The sequence below is a fragment of the Danio aesculapii genome, chromosome 7 (assembly GCF_903798145.1).
Source record: "Danio aesculapii chromosome 7, fDanAes4.1, whole genome shotgun sequence".
Taxonomy (NCBI): Eukaryota; Metazoa; Chordata; class Actinopteri; order Cypriniformes; family Danionidae; genus Danio; species Danio aesculapii.
Genome location: NC_079441.1, coordinates 63,208,139 through 63,230,466, shown reverse-complemented (window position 1 = coordinate 63,230,466; position 22,328 = coordinate 63,208,139). Strand labels below are relative to the sequence as shown.

The following is a 22,328-nucleotide window of genomic DNA, read 5'->3' as shown; positions in this document are numbered from 1 at the left end:
GAAATTATGAATAAATGACAAATTAGTAAGAATATATATATATATATATATATATATATATATATATATATATATATATATATATATATATATATATATATATATATATATATATATATATTTTTTTTTTTTTTTACAAATATCTTTATAACAAAATAATATATTTTAATTTAATTTTGTGTAAAATTTAATTACTTTGGAAATTACCATAATAATAATAATAATAATAATAATAATAATAATAATAATAATAATAATAATAATACTCATTCATACATTTAATTGTATATATTTTACGGATTTTCTTTACTATAAATTTCTTATTATAAATTTGGCGACTTAAAAAGCTAGGTTGTTGTAGATTTGTAACTGTGGATTTGAACAGATCAAAATGCAATCAGAAAATATTAGTTATTTCCTGTTTGTTCTAGAAAAATTCTTCTATATTACACTAGCTCGGCATATACCCTATTACTTTAGAAATGATCATCATCTTATTAATGATATATTTATATAATAATAATAATGTATAATTTATTTTATTACGTACATAATAATAATAATTATTCATTCTTTTAATTATATATTTTAAATAAACTTTGTGTGATATTTGTTATTTTCTGATTGTTCTAGGCAAATTGCGTTCTATATTTGCAACATAAATTACTTTAAGCAGCATTTAATGTTCTTGTTATTTTAAAGTCTATGGTTCTTGCCCAATTTTCAGCTTTCCTCCTCAATATCGTTTTGTCTTTTATTTTGAAACGCGTGAGAATTGTACGTACCGGAAGTGGAAAATACAGTAAATAAAAGTTTTGAGTTCTGCTCCATGACTTCTGTCAGGTGCTGTGTCGTTTTGATACATTTTAAATAAATTCTAGCTGTGCAAAATGGGTCGCAAGGTTACATTGGCGACTTGCTCATTGAATCAGTGGGCTCTGGATTTTGACGGCAACTTGGCAAGAATACTTAAGAGTAAGTTCTTATTATTCACCGCAGTAATAGCACTAAAGTTCATACGGTCTTAAAGTGACCTCGTCTCATTTAAATATACTGTACTGTTCTCCAAAACAGGTATTGAGGTTGCCAAACAGAAAGGAGCCAAGTACAGACTGGGGCCAGAGCTAGAAATCTGGTAATGTTTTTACCAACACCCAATGCTGACTTTTAATACATGTGTGAAGCACTTAAGTTCAATTTTATAATAATAATAATAATAATAATAATAATAATAATAACAATAAAACAACATCAGACTTTCTTGATCATAACAATTTAGGCAAAGTTGGTTTTATATTCACTCATTTCTCCTTCAGAAAATTATTCTTTGCAAATTCTAAATAGTGGAATCATATTAGCAGGCAATGACTATAAAAGTACTTCATTGTTCACAGTCAAATAATGTTGTATTGAAGTCATACTTGCATGTGATTTCAGACTGAATATTCAAAGTACCATGGTAAACAATAAAGGGAGCATGTCACAAATTGCAACTGAATGAATGTGTGAATATAAAACCAACTTTACCTCATTATCGTGATGTTCAGTATTTAACTGAAAAATATATTGTAAATAAACATCACTGATTTTCACGTGCAAGTTAAGTATTCATTAATAAAATGTCCATAAAACATATTGGCTGATCTTTTTTTAAATGTATAAAACACTGCACTTTAAAAATGCGCTTTCTTCAAACTACTTATTTAAAATGAGCAGAAACAACCCAATTCTTGAGTTTTTTTGGGGACAACTTAAATGTTTTACGTTCATTCCACTAACATTTGTAAAAGACGGATAAGTTAACTTAATTCCTTCATGTTGTCCTAACACAAATTGATTGTGTAACCCAACATTTTTTGCTATATTTATTATACTGTAAATTATTTGTACCATCACATCATTTTTTTTTATTCTAAATACAGTGTCATAATTAGGGCTGCACGATAGGCCATATGGGTTCAGCTTGTGATTGGTTTATTATATTTTATGCAGATGCGCTCCCCTGCAAAATCATCCTAATCAATGACAGATTCTTTCTAAATGAGCTGTTATATTCATCTGGTGAAACTATACTTGTGTGATAGAATAGTGATATTGAGGTGAATACTCAAAATCACAATATATCTATCACAAAAAATTAAAGTATCTCGATGTCAGTGTTTTATATTGTGCTGCCCTAATCTTGAATTTCTCCTTCTAACAATGATATTATTCTAAATAATAATGAGTTTACGGGCTTGAAGGCAGGACTAGCTCTCATTCATATGAAATCCACCAATAGTAAACTATTAATTCCTACTGGACTTCACTTTGTCTGGTTCAAAAAGCCTTTACTCGAGTAAGCGAAGAAGAGACTATAGTTTCCCTGTTCACTGTTCCCTCTTAACTTATGCATTATATATACTTATATAAATCAAATTTAAAGAGTAAACACATTTTTAGTAATTGCCTCACAGCAAGAATGTCGCTGGTTCGAGCCTCGGCTGGCTCAGTTGGCGTTTCTGTGTGGAGTTTGCATGTTTTCCCCACGTTTGTGTGAGTTTTGTGTGAGTTTGCGGGTGCTCCGGTTTCCCCCACAGTCCAAAGACATGTGCCATAGGTGAATTGAATAAGCTAAATTCTCCGTAGTGTATGTGTGTGAATGAGTGTGTATGGATGTTTCCCAGTGATGGGTTAGAGCTGGAAGTGCATCCACTGCGTAAAACATATGCTGGAATAGTTGGCGGTTTATTCCGCTGTGGCAACCTCTGAAATAGAGACTAAGCCGAAGGAAAATGAATGAATGAATCATAATGACAGTATTCAAATACAAAACTTTAACTGTCAAAAGTTAAACAGCATGGTCGCCGTTGTGTAAATAATTTAATTTAATAATATAAAAATTATATATTTTATGATGATGTAATAAAATGACAATTTTAGAACAAAATAAGATGGCAAGTTGTCAAAACAATACCAATACATTATCAATGATTCAACTTCAAAAGAGTTTTGACATTTTTTTTGTGGTAAAAAATTATTTCCTGATTTTTAATCACAACATTTGTTCTTTTGACCAATTATAATTTTAGAAAATAAGTAAATAATAATCTTAATAATTATTACAATTACAATACTTATTTATTATTATTATTTACTTATTTAAGTAATAATTAAAATAATAATATTCTTTATTATTTATTTATTTATATTTATTAATTTTTATTTATTTATTTTATTTATTTATTTTATTTAAATATATGTATTGTTGTTGTGGTTATTATTATTTATTTATTATTATTATTATTATTATTATTTATTTAAGTTATTATTATTATTATTATTTATTAAGTCAGAATTATTAGCCCCCCTTTAAAATGATGATTATTTTTTAATATATTTTTTTAATGTTTAACAGAGCAAGGACAAATTTATTAGCTCCTTTAAGCTATATATTTTTTCGATAGTCTATAGAACAAACCATCATTATACAATAACTTGCCTAATTACCCTAACCTGCCTAGTTAACCTAATTAACCTAGTTAAGCCTTTAAATGTCACTTTAAGCTGTATAGAAGTGTCTTGAAAAATATCTAGTCAAATATTATTTACTGTCATCACAGCAAAGATAAAATAAATCAGTTATTAGAAATGAGTTATTAAAACTATTATGTTTAGAAATGTGCTGAAAAAAATCTTCTCTCTGTTAAACAGAAATTGGGAAAAAAAATAAAAAGGAGGGCATATTTCAGGTGGTTTAATAATTTTGACTTCAACTATATATATATATATATATATATATATATATATATAATATTATTGTTGTTATTTATTTTATTTATTATTTATTTATTAGGGAAAACAATAATTGGTCAACAAAATTATGTTTTGTATAAATATATAACATAGCTAACTGGCCATCTTCTGTTTTGTTTTCTGTGAATTTTGACAAATGTTTTGTATGTCTCAGTGGCTACGGTTGTGCAGACCACTTCTATGAGTCCGATACTTTACTCCATTGCTTCCAAGTTCTGAAGTCTCTCTTGGAATCTCCATTGACCCAGGACATCATCTGTGATGTGGGCATGTAAGTGTTATTACTCTTAAAAAAATAACAAAAGCTAAATTACATCTTTTTATGATTCATAACACCTTAAAACTTTTGATCTGCTCTTTCCTCAGGCCTGTAATGCACCACAATGTTCGATATAATTGCAGAGTCATTTTCTTGAACAAGTAAGTATTCCACAGTACAGTAGTGCAAAGCATTTGTTTATTATTATAATCTAGTAATACATGTTTACGTCTGTTAATGTGTCTATTTTCATGCCTGACAGAAAGATACTGTTAATTCGTCCTAAAATGCTTTTGGCAAATTATGGCAACAACAGGGAATTCCGATGGTTTTCACCTTGGAGTCGACCTCGGTATGTTCATTCTGTGATTTATTGGTTAAATCAAGGGCTCGTTTAACAGTTAGTAATAAATCTCATTTGAAATGTTACTTTGCAGATATGTCGAGGAGTACTTTTTACCTCGAATGATCCAAGATGTAACAGAACAGGTAACGTTTACTTCTTCATCCATCCAATTAGGAATCAATATATCTTTTCGAAAATTTGATGGACGGTTTTAGAGGAAATTATTAGTCCTTTTGTAAAATTTGAATTTTTATTTTTTTAAATTTTTAGACAATAGTTGTAATATCTCATTTCTAATAGCTGATTTATTTTGTCATTGCCATGATGACAGTATATAATATTGTACTAGTCATATTGCAGGATACTGGTACTCAGATTAAAGTGTAATTTGAAGGCTTAACTAGGTGAGGATTTTTAATGTGTATGTATGTTATATATTGTCTTGTTGGTGTCTATGTACAGCAGAACCTTTTTTTAAAACAAATTTCTTCTACGGGAGACAATAAATTTGACCTTGACCTTGAACTAAGTTAGATTAACTAGAACTAGAACTAATTAGATATTAAATTTCATTGGACAACAGTGTTTTTTTCTTTTTTGTTAGCCAATCAAAAGATAATAATTTCTTATGACTGATAATATTGACCTGAAAAGTCATTTTGTAAAAACTGATTTTATTTCAGTCAAGAAATAAGACTTTCTTTAGAACTGAACGTTTATTTGCTTATTTGAACATTACTTCGAACATATTTGAAAAAGAATAAACAATAATCACAGGAGAGCTAATAATATTGCCTTCCACTGTATGTGTGTGTATGTGTGTGTAATAAAGAATTCTAAATATAATACTAATTATAAATGTAAAGACTCTATACAAAATAAATGTATTGTTTTTATTATTATTACACTCTAATAATGCTGGGTTGTATTATTACAAAGTTGGGTCAAATATGGACAATTAAAACAGTTTATCTAAGTAATTCAATTCAATTATAAAAATGAACCCAATTATTGGGTTTGTCTGTAATTGACCCATTGTTGGATTAATACAACCCAGCATTTTTTAAAATATTTATTTATTAAAAACATGATTACAAATAAAGGTTCCTGTAGGAAGATTTTTTTAGGAATAATTCTGTGAGAAGAACCTTTTGCGTTCTCTAAAGAACCTTTCAGTGAGCAGTCCTGAAAAGAAACTTGCATGCGAGTTGTCGTAACACAACTTGGGATCAAATACGGTCAAAACCAGCACTATGTAAATATGTTTTCAATTACATTTAAATTAAACTTTTTAACCAAATGGTTGGGTTTGTCCTTATTTGACCCCAAATTGGGTTATGATGACCCAGCATTTTAAGAGTGTATTATTATCATTCATTCATTCATTCATTCATTCATTCATTTTCTTTTCGGCTTAGTCCCTTTTTTAATCTGGGGTCGCCACAGCGGAATGAACCGCCAACTTATACAGCATATGTTTTTACGCAGCAGCTGCCCTTCCAGCTGTAACTCATCACTGGGAAACAACCATACACACTCATTCACACGCATACACTGCAAACAATTTAGCCTACGGGGAGAACATGCACACTCCACACAGAAACGCCAACTGACCCAGCCGAGGCTTGAATCAGCGACCTTCTTGATGTGAGGCGAACATGCTACCTACTGGGCCACCATGCAGCCATTATTATTATTATTATTATGCAGTGCAATATATTCTTGTGATGTCAGTTTTATTTTATTTTTCATTATTCATTGCTCTAGTCTTCAATGTCACATGATCCTTCAGAATTCATTATAATTGGTTTTGTGGTTAAAATTGTAAATATTTCTTTCAAATTGTGAAAGTAGTTCACAATATTAATGCAACAGTTCAGAAACAGCTTTCACTTTCTTGAATCCTTATTTGTCATGAGTAAAATTCTTCGCTGTCCTCATTGCAGACCACAGTGCCGTTTGGAGACGGGGTTTTGTCCACCATAGACACCTGCATCGGCAGTGAGATTTGTGCCGAGCTGTGGAACCCCAGGAGGTAATTATCTGTTAATAATGCCCATCTATAGCATTTGATTAGCAGATTATTATTTCTGTTTATTTAAGGATAATCCATTAATTATTTTTAAAGCGTCTGCATAGAATTTTTAAATGTGTTTAAATGCTGATTTGCTACTTAACACATTTTTCTTCTTATTATCAATATTGAGTTTTGTATTGGTATTCTTTCATGATTGGAAGAGTCAAAATAACAGCATATTTCTTCTGAAAAAGAAAGCTATTAACTATAGTAACATTTGTGAAAAAAGAATACTTTTAATTAGCAAGGATGTAGAAATATTGACAATAACGATAAAGTTCAGAAAAAAGCTTTTCTGTTGAACTTTATATTCATGGAAAGTAAAATTGTTTCCATGAACGCAGCTGTTTTTATCACTAAAAGTTCAGCTTTGGATTGTAAAATAAATAGCTTTTTAAAAATATTTTAAAATACAAAAGAGCAATATTACATTTTACAATATTTCAAAGTTGTGGTTTTTACTGCATTTAGATAAAATATTGTAGCCTTGGTAAGGAGACGTATTAAAATAACTTCAAATCCGCATTGGTGCAGTTCAGTAATTGTTTTCAATTGAGTTTCATTTCATTTCAAGTTCATTTCAACTTGGACTTTCTCTTATGTCTTTCTCTAGTCCACATGTTGATATGGGTTTAGATGGTATTGAGATCTTTACCAATTCATCTGCAAGCTACCATGAGCTCCGCAAGGCTGATCACAGGGTGAACTTGGTCAAATCTGCCACCACTAAGGTAAAGCATTTTCTAGATTTTTTGTGTGTGTGTGTGTGTGTGTGTGTGTGTGTGTAAAGGAAGTCTCTTATGTGTACCAAAGCTATCTATCTATCTATCTATCTATCTATCTATCTATCTATCTATCTATCTATCTATCTATCTATCTATCTATCTATCTATCTATCTATCTATCTATCTATCTATCTATCTATCCATCTATCCATCTATCCATCTATCCATCCATCCATCCATCCATCCATCCATCCATCCATCTATCTATGTTTTTGCAAAAACTTATATACTGCTATTCACAACTTTGTGTTGAAATGCGAATAATGAATGAATAACTGAGTAAATTAATTATAATTATGCAACAAGGACAAATCAACTGTACGTTGAATATAAAAATACGTATAATATAATATAGTAATACAAAAAATTTCTATTTAAGGCTAATCTTTAAACTTTTTATTGTTTTAAAGAGTCATTAAAAATATAGTTTTCCAAAAAAACAAATACTAAACTGCAAAAAGTGTTTCAAATTTCAAATGTTTCATTTGGTTTCAAATGGTTTATTTTACTTTCAAGATCTGCTGCTGCTTTCAGTAGTATGGCAATAAATGTGATGTGAAATGGCATTCAAACTCACATTATTAGCATTTGACACTGAATTAAGCATGAGGTGTAACTGAAGTGATCATTGTCAGTTTTCTGTTGTTCAGCTGCAAGAAATAGAAGCTGTTTATAAAATATAAATTCCAGGTGTTGGTTAGGACAAAAACTCCTTTAATATGGCAAATATTCCTTCTATCAAGTGCCGTAGCTTTTATTTAGAACACAATTTAAATTAGCCTTAAATCAGCTTTTAGTCAGGCTCGCTCTATTGGTCCTCCATCTGGCAACCTGCGCTTGCATTTATTTTGATTCAGGAATGCAATACCCAGTTCATATCTGGGTGTCACACAGGGTGTCAAACTTGCATACTGCACCTCTAAGGCAATGGTTTTACCCCCTTTTTTAAATAAAGTCAGCTAATTTCTTTTTTACATTGTAGTAATACAAACAGGTTGTGCATGTGTGTTTTTCTTCCAGAGTGGAGGGATCTACATGTTTGCCAATCAGAAGGGCTGTGATGGAGACCGGTTATACTATGACGGCTGTGCTATGATCGCCATCAATGGAGATATTGTGGCCAGAGGAGCGCAGTTCTCTCTTGAGGATGTAGTATGTGCCAGTTCACATGTTTTAGATTAGATTAGATTCAACTTTATTGTCATTACACATGTACAAGTACAAGGCAACGGCATGCCGTTTAGGAGTGCAATAGCAGCAAGTGCAGGATATAGGTATAAGTGCAATTATAGAAAACTATGGGTAATATTTACAGACAGATGTACTATAAACATAATAAACAAGCTCTATCAACTAGAATCAGAGATTTACAATTAGATTAACATACTATAAAGGTTGCTATTTAAGCATACATTAAGCATACTTACAGTTAACTGTTAAAAAGAAATCCATAAAATGAATGGTAAAATAATGGCAGCTGTGTTTGTCAAATCGTAATATAAAAAATACATATTTTTTCTGTAGCATTTGTACCATTCAAATTAAAGTGATTTATTTATTTATTTTTTTTACTAAACTCACCCCAAAGTGACTTTGATTTTAGTTTGATAAATCCGAAGTGTTTGCTGTGATTTTCAGGAGGTTGTCACAGCAACTCTTGATCTGGAAGATGTGCGCAGTTATCGAGGAGAGAGATGTCATCCTCACATGGTAAGCAGCATTGAAAAACACCAGATTTTAATGTGATTTTTTTAAAAGCCTGTTTAAATATATATTTTTTTTTATTTCACAGGAATATGAACACAAACCTTATCAGAGGATCAAAACGGTCTTTTCTCTGTCTGACTGTGATGATAGATGTTTGCCCACACACCAGCCTTTGGAGTGGATTTTCCACACACCAGAAGAAGAGATCAGGTACTTACTTACGTATAACCTTGCTGTACATTAATTCATTTTATACAGTTGAAGTCAGAATTATTTTATTATTATTTTCAAATATTTCCCAAGAAATTTTTCACAGTATTTCCTAGAATATTTTTTCTTCTGGAGATAGTCTTATTTCTTTTATTTTGGCTAAAATATTTATTTATTTATTTAAAAATATTCATTTTTAAAAACTATTTTAAGGTCAACATTATTTGCCCCTTACACATTTTTTCCAATTGTCTACAGAACAAACCATTATTATAAAGTGAATTGTGTAAAACAATATGTAAAAATATACAGAAGGGCTAATAATTCTGACTTTAACTGTACAGTATATCACTTTGTATACAGAACTGGTGAGTGGTTTACTGTCTGTAAACCCTAGAAATGGTTGTGCGTTAAGATCCCTGTAGATCAGAAGTTCATGAAATATTGAAATAATAACACCAACTCATCTACCACTAATGGCCTAAATGCCATTTTTAAAGTCATCCTGTTTTTTACTTTCTGATGCTTGGTTCAAACTTGTGTTGAGGGTTATGACCATGTCTATTTATATTTATAAATATAAATCGTAAAAGATGTCTGAAATCTCTAAAATGATGGCATCAGTTTTGGTACCATCTTTGCGGAGTAAATGGCATCTGTACAGAACGCATAACACATACGATAACTACAATGACATTTAGCACATTATTTTGCTTAAAATAATAAAAGAGTCATCACAATACCAATAAACAACAAGAAAGAAAAACAAATGACAATATTTTGATTCGAAATTTGAATAAAATGTTAGCACATGTTTATAGCGTAAAACCAATATTGAGGTTTTACTCAAAGCAATGGCTAACAAATCTAGTAAATTTTTAGGTGATCTCTTTTATTTATTTATATAGCGGATTTATTTTTATTTATATAGCGGATATAATATTTTTATTTATTTATGCAGCGGATGCCCTTCCAGCTGCAACCCATTTCTGGGAAACATCCAGACACACTCATTCACACACATACACTACGGACAATTTAGCTTATCACCGAGTAGCAGTGTGATATGGCTGCATGTCAGCACTAGTGGGAGGTGTGCGCTAGCGTCCCACCAGTGCTGATATACAGCCATATCGCACTGCTACGAGTGTGGTATTGCGTTTATACAACAGTTCGACGGCTCAATCGTTTATATAAATAAGAAAATCAAACACGAAGAGTCTAAAAACCCTTTTTTATTAGGAACTACTTTCTTCCGCCATTCATTCACATCAGCAAAACAGCAGAAGCCATTACTAATTCACCAACGTCACTTTAGAGCTAGTGTTTGAATGATTCTCTATAGCATAATGTCTAAAGTGATGACAAAACAGCTGATTTTGCTCACACTTTAAGATTATAAGGGTGAACATGACATGAAATGCCATCCATCTACAGTGATATCTTCTTACAGTGTTACAGTCTCCAGTATTTCTCTGTTGCAATCGGAATATCACAATAATTAACCCCGGTAAAAAAGCTATGCAATCAGACTGCTGTTGTGTTCGCAATAAGGAAAAACACTAAACACGTGCGGACTTTGCTTCTTTCTTTCTGCCAACACAACACACATTCCTGATATGCGAGCAAATCACTATAAATACAGCGCTACAACATAAGAGATCGACTTAAAATATCACGTACCAGCATACCTGCCAACATGTCACTGAAAATCCGGGAGACCAGGGGTGTTCGGGGTGAGGTCTCTGAATAACACTGTTAAGAACCGGGATAGGATGCAGCGGGTTTTGGGCAGCCGCTGCAATCGCGTACTCTACCAAAGTTGGTGACCAGGGGGTGTTTACAGACTGTACCAACAAAAAAAGAGGGTGAGGGGGTGAAATTACGGAAGTTTTCTGGAAGAAATAAAAAACGGGATGGTTGTGGGAGATTGGTCTGAAATACGTCAAACTCCCAGGAAAAACAGGAGTGTTGGCAGGTATGCTTACCAGTTTAATAATGATTTGATCAGCTGTAGTTAGAAATCATGTAGTTATAACCCTCTAAGCGTAAGGGCTTATTATGCAGTTCTGTCGCCATCTTGTGGATAGAAAACGTCAACCGTCTTTTTTCTACTCTATGGCAGGTTTATGGCCAACGACGAGCTCTCTCAGAAATTGTACATATTTTAAAATAGGCAGTATTCTTATAAATAAACTGCATAGTTGCAATCTAAACATACATTCTGTTCACAAACTGTTGAGTGGTTGTGATTGATTGATTGATTGATTGATTTATATATATATATATATATATATATATATATATATATATATATATATATATATATATATATATATATATATATATATATATATAAAATCAATCAATCAATCACAACCAACCAGTCAATTAAACAACCAACCAATAATCCAATCAATCCATCAATCAATCAATCAATCAATCAATCAATCAATCAATCAATCAATCAATCAATCAATCAATCAATCAATCAATCAATCAATCAATCAATCAAGCTAGCAAGCAAGCAATCAATCAATCAATCAATCAATCAATTAATCAATTAATCAATCAATTAATCAATCAATCACAACCAACCAATCAATCAAAATCAATCAATCACAACCAACCAGACAATTAAACAGCCAACCAATCATCTGCTCAATCAATCAATCAATCAATCAATCTCAACCAACCAGTCAATTAAACAACCAACTAATCATCCGCTCAATCAATCAATCAATCAATCAATCAATCAATCAATCAATCAATCAATCAATCACAATCTATCACATTAAACAATCAACTTACCAACCAATCAATACACAAAAGTAGCACTTCACTTTTGTTTGAACTCTTATCTAGCTGTAGCATCAGCCAAATTGTAGTTTGACTGCTCTCTAGTGGAGATGTGCAGCAATTGACCCTTGAACAGAACATCACTCATCCTGCAAACTCAATTAGGACTTAAGAGAGCAGCCAGTTCTCCCAGAAATACTAGCGGTAGCTCAATTTCCTCATAACATGCCAAATTAAAGTAAGGCTATTTTTATGTTGCTTTTAAGGTTTCGGAAAACCTTGTGGTACTACTTTATTCCTGACTGTATCGTCTGTGTTAGGAAATGTAAACACTTTATTGTTGAAATCCATTTTATTGGTGCAACATTTATATAATCAGTTGGTAAATGCTTATTTTTGGTGTTATTTCAGTCTTGGTCCTGCCTGCTGGTTATGGGACTACTTAAGGAGGAGCGGACAGGTGTGTGCTTTATTTTTTTATTATTATTATACTACAGAGCTGTTGAATGCTCGATTCTGATTGGCTGATAATGAACATTCTATGGTGTCTAGTTATTTTTGAGGCAAGATCATGGCTAAAGTAGTGTAGGGCAGGTTTGAACCACACGAGTCACAAAAATCTAATCAAAACAAAAAAAAACCTGACAAATGTTTTCAGATAAATACTCTGAACCTTTAAAAACTGTAGGTGTTGTGACTATAGTACACAGTAAGTCGATTAATTGAATTATGTTCAATTAATCTGTTAAATTATTACAAAGTATTTCACACCCAAGGGATTATTTGTGCTTTATTTTTCTAGGAACTCATCTGCCCTTTAGTTAAATAATTCGTACTTATTTTAAGGAGCATGTACTTTTTTTTTGTATGTAAGTGCCCTTAACTACCATGTACTTACATTTAAATGAGTCATTTGGTGCAATGCAGTAGACAGATGTTTTTACATTGTACTTGTATTTTAAAAAGTATCTGCAAGTAATTACATCTGAAATGACTATCTAACCCCCCCAGTCCTCATCTTTTTGGTACAGTCTATAACACCCCCGGATCGGCGACTATGGTATAGTATCGGATCAAAGCAGCTGCCCGAAACCTGGTGCATAGTACATTTAGCTGTGTTATTCAGACAACTCACCCCCGACACCTAGATATTCCCCACCCCCTCCACCCCGGTCTCCTGGATTTTCAAAGACAAATGTTGGCAGGTATGATTTTGACACCTTAACCCTCCCTTAAACCTAACCAAAACCTGTCCTTAACCTTATGCGTATCCCACCTCAAGAGCATCATACTGTATAAGTACACAATAAGTACATTGTAGTTATATTTGATGTAAGCACATTACAGGAACACAGGAGTTGGGGACAACATGAGTTAAAGGAACACATGGGCTCTTTTTACAAGTCTCCTAGGCGTTAAACAGTTGAGTTTTAGCAATTAAAAAAAAATCCATTCAGCCGATTTCTGGGTCGGGACAAAGTTCCTTTAAAGCAAGTCATTTTGACCTGGCGGCCATCTTTGAAACGCCTCTCTGGCAGTATGCTTGGGTATTCTGTCTGATTGGGGAAACATCAAATTCTCCAAAACTACTTGCCAAGCTTCCATTTCATATTACGAATAACCAGTAAAATTAAACAACAAATGTGTATTTAGTTTCATTTCTAAATAAATAAATTTCGTATCACACAAAATCTGCAGAAACTCACGTCTGGTTCGATCACCTCCCCCGGAGAATTGTCATTCTATATTGATTGCTGATTGCCTTTTGTACTAGAAGGCGGGCTTTATTCACCATATAACGATCGCTGATTGGCTCCTGTACTAGAAGGCAGGGCATCATTTGCCATATTAACAGTTACACTTTTCCCCATTCAAAAGTATATGAGTGACATGTCTTGTGTATTCTATAGTCTTTGGTCTGGACAAAGAGCTTAGAATGACCAAAAAGCGACACTCAGTAGAACGTTCCATTGCAACAGCAATAATTTATTTTGCCGACTTATAGTATGCTGTTGTTCTATTGAAGTTTTCATCCCAAAATGGCCGCTGCACCGTTTAGTGGCTGTTTCTCGAATTGCACTAGAGTGTCACCTCTTGGTGATTCTAAGCTCTTTGGTCTGGAGCATAGATATTTACATTAGATGTCGCCTACCCTGTTGTTGTCTATTGGTCGGAACGCGTCAATAGAGCCACCATTTTAGTACAGGGAAGTGCAACTTTGAAAAGAATGGGGGACCAAGCTGCAGTGGAGGACTATGGCCATCCAGAGTCAGAGGTATACACATATATCTATGATCGGGAGTTTTCCCAGTGGTCATTGTGCATATATATATTTTTAATTACAAAAATGATAATTTTACATTACTTTTCTACATTGATGGATAGCGTCTGCATGGGCAATAGGTTACTGACAAAGAGCATGTGTTTGTGTGTATGGAAATGTATTATCCTCCCTCCCTGTTAGATTTGATTTAATCCATGTCCTGAAACACACCCCCTCTCCTGCTTTCTCTTCTCATACTGACAGAGGGAGCAATTCGTTTGTGAATGAATCTTCAATATGAATGACTCGTTCACTTAGCTGACAAGTTTCTAGCACCGCAGCATCTTGTTGCCATATTTCTTTTGCATTGTTTGCTTATTCTATTCAACAAAACTACGATAAGCCTAGAATTTAGTGCAAGTTGGTGCTATATTGCCTTATGGTGAATGCAGTAAGTGACTATTATCCTCAATAACGTTACTTGTTAAGCACAAAAGTTCGTAACTCAGTTTAACTCTAGTGGAATTGTAAAATGAGCCTTTTCCAAAACTAAAATAAATAAATTGTGGCATGTTCCTTTAAGGCCACTTACTGTAATATAAAGTGGGACTTTTTTGGTGATGAAGAACAGGAGATTTTAGCAAATAACCCTGCATGTTTTGTTGTTTTCAGGCCGGTTTTCTTCTTCCTCTCAGCGGAGGTGTGGACAGTTCATCCAGTGCCTGCATTGTGTACTCCATGTGTGTGCAAATCTGTCAGGCTGTTGAACATGGCAGTGAGTCCAAACGCGCAAAAGCTCTTCAAAACATAATAAGCAGCTGTTTTTTTAGAGGCTTGAGGTTGGTTCCTGTTCTTTTCAGATCGTCAGGTTTTAGAGGATGTTCAGCGGGTGGTCGGAGATTCGTCCTACAGGCCTCAGGACCCGCGAGAGCTGTGTGGACGCCTCTTTACCACATGCTACATGGCTAGTGAAAACTCTTCTGAAGACACCAGAAACAGAGCCAAAGATCTCGCTGCTCAGATCGGCAGGTCAGTGGAAAACATGGCAAACATTTCAGTGGTATATTACAGGTTTATGCTCAACAAAGCTGCTTTAATTGGTAACACTTTGCAATAAGGTTGTATTAGTTAATGCATTTACTAACATGAACATACAATGAACAATACATTTACTACAGTTTGTTCATGTTAGTTAGCGTTAGTTAATGAAAAATACAGTTGTTGATTGTTAGTTCATGCTATCTCATGGTGCATTAACTAATGTTAACAAGTATCAAAATTTGTTGATTATTTTATAAAATCGAGTGTTAAAAATCTGCCCTCTTACATTCAGGACACAACTCAGGTATTAAACACTATTAAAAATTTACAATGTGCTGAAACCTGTATACTGGCAACTATGGATGTTGAATCATTATATACAAATATAGATCATAAAGAAGGTCTAGAAGCATTGTTATATTATCTAGGAAAGAGACCACTGTCAGAAAAACCACCAACTTGCTTTATTGTACAGTTGGCTGAATGGACATTGAAAAACAATGTTTTCTTGTTTCAAGACCAATTTTATAAACAAATTAAGGGAACAGCTATGGGAGCTTGTTTTGCCCCAAATTATGCAAATTTATTTCTGGGATTATGGGAAGAAAGATTTGTATATTCTGATTCAAACCCATATTTGGGTAGTATTGTGTGGTGGGGTAGATATATAGACGATGTTATCTTGATATGGTCTGGATTGGAGGCAGATTTGATGGATTTTCATGCATTTTTAAATACTACTAATGCAAATTTGATATTCACTTTGGATTTTTCACTTACAGAAATACATTTTTTGGACTTAAATATTTTTAAAGATAATACAGGGAAATTACATACCACCATTTTTAGAAAAGAAACAGATAGAAACACCATCCTTAGAGCAGATAGTTTCCATCCTCCATGGCTGATCGAAAATATCCCATTTGGACAATTTCAGAGGTTGAAAAGAATTTGTGATAAAGAAGAAGATTTTGAAATTAAATCACAAGATATGATTCACAGATTCAAACAACGTGGTTATAAAAACAAAGTAATCTATAAATCTTATAATAAAGCTAAAGATAGTAACAGAGATGAACTTTTAATACAAAGACCTAGATTGAATGAGTCAAGAAGTTCTGTTTATTTTGTCACACAATACAGTACAGAGGCAAATAAAATTAAGAAAATTGTAAAAAACAACTGGAATATTCTGATGAGTGATCCCCATCTTAGGGAAGTTTTACCTGTGTCCCCCTTCTATTGTATTTCGAAAAGCTCCTACTATACAAGATAAACTAGTGAGAAGCCATCTCTCCACCAAGAAGACTAATACTTGGTTAAGTCAAACAACAGGAAACTACAGATGTGGTAATTGCAATCATTGTGATAACATACTCAAAGCGAATATATTTAGAGATCCATCATCAGGCCGAGAATTTAAGATTAATTCATTTATTAATTGCAATACTACATTTGTAGTTTATCGACTGGAATGTCCGTGTGGATGTTTTTATATAGGAATGACTAAGAGAAAATTAAAATTGAGATTAGCGGAGCATAAAAATGCGATACGTACCTGTAACCCACAATATCCTATGGCCCTACATTATAAAAATCAAGGTCACGGCAATCCCAGTTCATTAAAAATAGTTGGGATTGAACATATTTATAATTCGACAAGAGGAGGAGACAGGATAAAAAGATTAAAACAGAGAGAGACTTTTTGGATCTATACGTTAAAAGCAACTAGATTCCCAGGTCTAAATGGTGAATTAGACTTTTCTTCATTTTTGTAAAACAGTTTATTTATAGATGATCCACTGATTATCATCATACATTGTAGAATGTGTTTGTATTTTTCCATGTGTACATGTTTTCATACGTATATGTTTGTATATATGTGTATGTGCACATGTAAATGAGTTTGGAAGTGTGTATGTACATGCCATGTTTATGCATTTTTTGTATTTTGTATATCTGTGCATGGTTTAAAGTTGACCTCTATCTATGCTGAATTAATAATGATAGTTGACTATACCGGTTAAATTATTTGAGCATTGTAGAGATGTTTCAATGTGTCACGTGACCTTAGTACTCAAAAGAGACTCTAAACGCACCTGATCACTGTTTACCCTGATGAAGGCAGACCGCTGCCGAAACGCATAGGTTTCTTTTAAGATTGAGCCATGTGAATAAAGGCTTTTTAAATTTTCCACATATTCCGAGTGCCTTGGACCAATTTCTTTTGATGTTAACAAGTATGAATTTGAGGTTAAGAATACATTAGTAAATGTTGAACTATGATTAATAAATGCTGTACAAGTATTGTTCAAACATCGTTCATGTTAGTAAATACACTACTAATGAAATCTTATTGTAAAGTGTGACCCTTTAATTTGATTAGAAACGCTGTGAAAGAAGCCATTACTCCAGTATTCAGTGTCACATGGTCCTTCAAAAATCAATAATATGTATCAGTAAAAAATCTGTAATATGTTAACTTGGTGCTCAGGAACTATTTTTGTGTAATGAACATTAGAATCAGATTTAGTTGCAGTGTGTGTGTGTGTGTGTGCGTGTGTGTGTGTGTGTGTGTGCTTGCAAAACATAAAACACTACCATTTTAAAAAATGGTTAAACAATTTATGAATAAATTAGTGTATTATTTGGATTATTCTTTCATTCATTAATTTTCTTTTCCGCTTAGTCCCTTTATTAATCTGGGGTCGCCACAGCGGAATGAACCGCCAACTTATCCAGCAAATGTTTTACACAGCGGATGCCCTTCCAGCTGCAACCCATCACTAGGAAACTTCCATACACTCATTCACACACATACACTACGGACAATATAGCCTACCCAGTTCACCCATACCACATGTCTTTGGACTTGTGGGGGAAACCGGAGCAATAATTGAATTAATTAACTAATTTATTTATTATTGGAATCAATTAATGTATTATTGGAATTCATTATTTCATCATTTGATTTAATCAGATTATTATTTAAATTTAATTATTATTCAAATTAATTATTTAATTTATTTATTATTTGAATTAATTAATTTTATTATTTGCATTATTTAATTAATGTATATATTATTTAATTAATTCATGTATTCATTATTTTACATTTATTAATTTATTTATTATTTGAATTATTCATTCATTCATTTTCTTTTCGGCTTAGTCCCTTTATTAATCCAGGGTCGCCACAGCGGAATGAACCGCCAACTTATCCAGCACATGTTTTAAGCAGTGGATGCCCTTCTAGCTGCAATCCATCTCTGGGAAACATCCATACAAACTTATATTTAATATATTTAAATTTACAAACTCATATTTAATGTCTAAACCCATTCTTATATTTAAAAAAAAAACTTTAAATCTTATAATTCTACAATACAATCGATTTTGAACTTTTATTAGTAATCCAGTATCTTTCTCTATACAATCTATGAAATACTGGCAAACATATGAATAAATGTGAATAAAAACATTGACGATGTTGCATACTTCTATATTTGGAACAAAGTACTGCCATGCCTCTTTTCAGCATAGTGGATATATTCAGAGCCTTCTGCCATTTCATTGGATGACAAAAGTCCAGCAGGATTTAATTTTGGTGATATGCTCCAGAAGCAAAAAACAAAACAAAACATAACCTGACATGTTATGTTCATTGTAACAGACACCAGGCTTAAAAGGGTTAAAATACTTACAAATTTGATAAATATTGTGTACAATTCATTAGCACAAGAAATAAAGACGTTCAAATAAGACGTTGACTTTCATTTGTTCTCTTCTCAGCAATCACCTGAACATCAATATTGACATGGCAGTAAAAGGCATGCTGGGAATCTTTTCTATGGTCACAGGGAAGTGGCCTCAGTTCTGTGCAAATGGAGGAAGTGCCAGAGAGAACCTGGCACTTCAGAACGTCCAGGTACTGCAGTCATCAGCAACTTATACATATACTGTACACAGTAATATTAAACTTGTAGCATGCTTTCGTGCGCTGAACACATAATTCATATTTTTCTAAATGATTTGCTTGACCATCATGCAAGTCTCAGAAATAACCAAAAGCTTGCCAGTAATTTGGAAAGCAGAGTTAGATTTAGTTATTATTTTACAAAGATGGAATGTTGATTCTTTGTTTTATGTGACTCTTGTAAAATCAGAAAAGCGCGGGCTTCAGAAGTGGTTTTTGTGAAAGTGATACTAATTTGCTGACTTTTTCCATTCTGCTGTTTGCTTGCATTGCAACACAGCCACCGCAGTTTTCACAGAAAGGTCTTGCAGTTTGTCACCTTAAGTGTCAAAACGACCTGCGAATCTACCGAGTTTACACTTTAAAACATAAGTAACAATTTATTACATCTAAGACCTAGTTTTTTCTTTTTAAAGAGAAAAAATATGCAGTATATGCAAATATAGTCATTTCAGTGTCCGAGCAAATTATTAACCGGTGCACGAGTATAAAGTATAACCCTGAGGAGTTCAGTTACACATCGTTTTCAATTGTTTTTTAATAATAATAATAATAAGTATTACAATTGTTCCTTTTTAGTATGTCTTTATTAGATAGTGTTAGTTTATTCATTTTATTTCTTTAAAAGCCCCAGTGATGAAGACTGTGATGTGAAGAAACTCTGCAGGATAAAAAAGTAACAATTAAATAAATTACACCACCATTTTGTTCAATACATTTTTTATTTGTTAGTGTAAAATATTAGGCCCAGCCATAGATTATATATAATCTAATAATCTTGATTAATCTTATGATTTAAAAGTGAAATTAATTAAAGAGCAAATTTAATAATATTTCAATGCACCAACCTTGGCATCTCTAACAGTTTAAATCAGTGTAATTGTAGTTAAATAATATGTTTTTGTTGCTTTGTCAAATTATGAAAAACTTAAAGGGATAAATCATTAATTCAATCATTCATTTATTTACTTTTCGGCTTAGTCCTTTTATTAATCCGGGGTAGCCACAGCAGAATGAACCACCAACTTATCCAGCAAGCGTTTTACGCAGCGGATGCCCTTCCAGCTGCCAACCCAATTCACCTGTACCGCATGTCTTTGGACTGTGGGGGAAACCGGAGCACCAGGAGGGCACCCACGAGACGCAGGGAGAACATGCAAACTCCACACAGAAACGCCAACTGACCCAGCTGAGGCTCGAACCAGCGACCTTCTTGCTGTGAGGTGACAGCACTACCTACTGCGCCACTGTGTCGCCGTTAAAGGGATAATTCACCCCAAAAATTACATTTACTCAACCTTTACATTCCCTCATGTGATTCCATACCTTTATGAGTTGTAAAGGTACGGAATAAAGGTATAAATATTAGAAACCTGTAACAATTGTCTTCCAAATTAGGGGACACAAATACTATGGAACATTTTTCAAAATATATACAATTTGCTGCCCATTAATTTACAAACCACAGGAGAGGGAAAATTCTTCAGCAAGATAACACTCCTTCTCATACTTCAGCCTCCACATCAGAGTTGCTGAAAGCAAAGAAGGTCAAGGTGCTCCAGGATTGGCCAGCCCAGTCACCAGATATAAACAGTATTGAGCATGTTAGGGGTAAGATGAAGGAGGAGGCATTGAAGATGAATCCAAAGAATCTTGATGAACTCATTGAGTCATTGCAGAGATGTATAGATGCAGTCCTCCAAGCTCATGGGAGTCATACACTATATGAATTCTTTTTTCACGACACCATGACTTTATACATGACTTGATATTCTATACTGTACATTATTTCTGTTAAGTAACAAGACTTTTGTCTAAGCAAAGTCAGACCTTACTGTCCTAATTAAATAATTAAAATTCAAGGCATGATCAAATTTTATTTTGGTAAAATAAGCGGAATCTAGAGGCGTTTGCCTTTCATATAAGCCACTTCTGATACCAAATGATCAACTAGAAATCAAGTTTTTTGTTGTTCCTAAAACTTGGATATGCGATAAGACTTTTGTCAGGTAGGATATATATATATATATATATATATATATATATATATATATATATATATATATATATATATATATATATATATATATATATATATATATATATTAGGGATGTGCAGATCTGGGAAATTGGGCCCGATCATGCAGTATCAGACTCAATCGAAATCGGATGTTAGCTCCCGACCAGGACACAAATATATATATATATATATATATATATATATATATATATATATATATATATATATATATATATATATATATATATATATATATTCTCATTATTCATTCATTCATTTTCTTTTCGGCTTAGTCTCTTTATTAATCAGGCATCGCCACAGCGGAATGAACCGCCAACTTATCCAGCATATGTTTTACGCAGCAGATACCCTTACAGCTGCAACCCATCACTAGGAAACATCCATACTCATTCACAAACATACACTATGGACAATTTAGCCAACCCAATTCACCTATACCACATGTCTTTGGACTGTGGGGGAAACCGGAGCACCCGGAGAAAACCCACGCCAATACGGGGAGGACATACAAACTCCACATAGGAATGCCAACTGACCCAGCTGAGGCTCAAACCTGCGGCCTCGTGCCAACGCACGCCTCCCACCAGTGCTGATATACAGCCATATCGCATTGCTACTCGTGTGATATTGCTCATATATATATATATATATATATATATATATATATATATATATATATATATACTAAGTTAGTTACGGTAACTATTGACTTCCATAATATAAATTTTTTTGTGTATGATGCATGTACTGTGTGTTTTAATCAACTCAACTACAGGCTCGTATCAGAATGGTTTTGGCCTACCTTTTTGCACAGCTCTGTCTGTGGGCTCAGGGAAAACCTGGTGGTCTTTTAGTTCTTGGATCAGCCAATGTGGATGAGAGGTTTGTATTTATTGTTGTACAAATGTTTGTCTTACATTTTTCAGTATTTCCCTAAAAATAATAATAATAATAATAATAATAATAATAATAATAATAATAATAATAATAATAATGATAATAATAATAATAAAAGTGAAGGCCCCTTAA

The 22,328-nt window shown here is 32.9% G+C and overlaps 1 protein-coding gene across 2 annotated transcripts in view; it reads left to right on the top strand.

Annotated features, from left to right (window-relative positions):
* The first annotated feature begins 791 nt into the window (after window positions 1–791).
* nadsyn1 (NAD synthetase 1) overlaps window positions 792–22,328 on the top strand; it is a 29,606-nt gene continuing 8,069 nt past the window's right edge. For both annotated transcript variants that reach the window (XM_056462319.1, XM_056462318.1), the window contains exons 1-16: window positions 792–975; window positions 1,075–1,135; window positions 3,950–4,066; window positions 4,162–4,215; window positions 4,317–4,406; window positions 4,492–4,543; window positions 6,347–6,435; window positions 7,091–7,208; window positions 8,283–8,414; window positions 8,901–8,972; window positions 9,055–9,179; window positions 12,390–12,438; window positions 14,914–15,016; window positions 15,102–15,270; window positions 19,075–19,210; window positions 22,075–22,181. In XM_056462319.1, coding sequence (XP_056318294.1) covers window positions 891–975; window positions 1,075–1,135; window positions 3,950–4,066; window positions 4,162–4,215; window positions 4,317–4,406; window positions 4,492–4,543; window positions 6,347–6,435; window positions 7,091–7,208; window positions 8,283–8,414; window positions 8,901–8,972; window positions 9,055–9,179; window positions 12,390–12,438; window positions 14,914–15,016; window positions 15,102–15,270; window positions 19,075–19,210; window positions 22,075–22,181 — 1,559 coding nt within the window. In that variant the 5' untranslated portion in view covers window positions 792–890. The remainder of the gene's footprint in view (window positions 976–1,074; window positions 1,136–3,949; window positions 4,067–4,161; window positions 4,216–4,316; window positions 4,407–4,491; window positions 4,544–6,346; window positions 6,436–7,090; window positions 7,209–8,282; window positions 8,415–8,900; window positions 8,973–9,054; window positions 9,180–12,389; window positions 12,439–14,913; window positions 15,017–15,101; window positions 15,271–19,074; window positions 19,211–22,074; window positions 22,182–22,328) is intronic.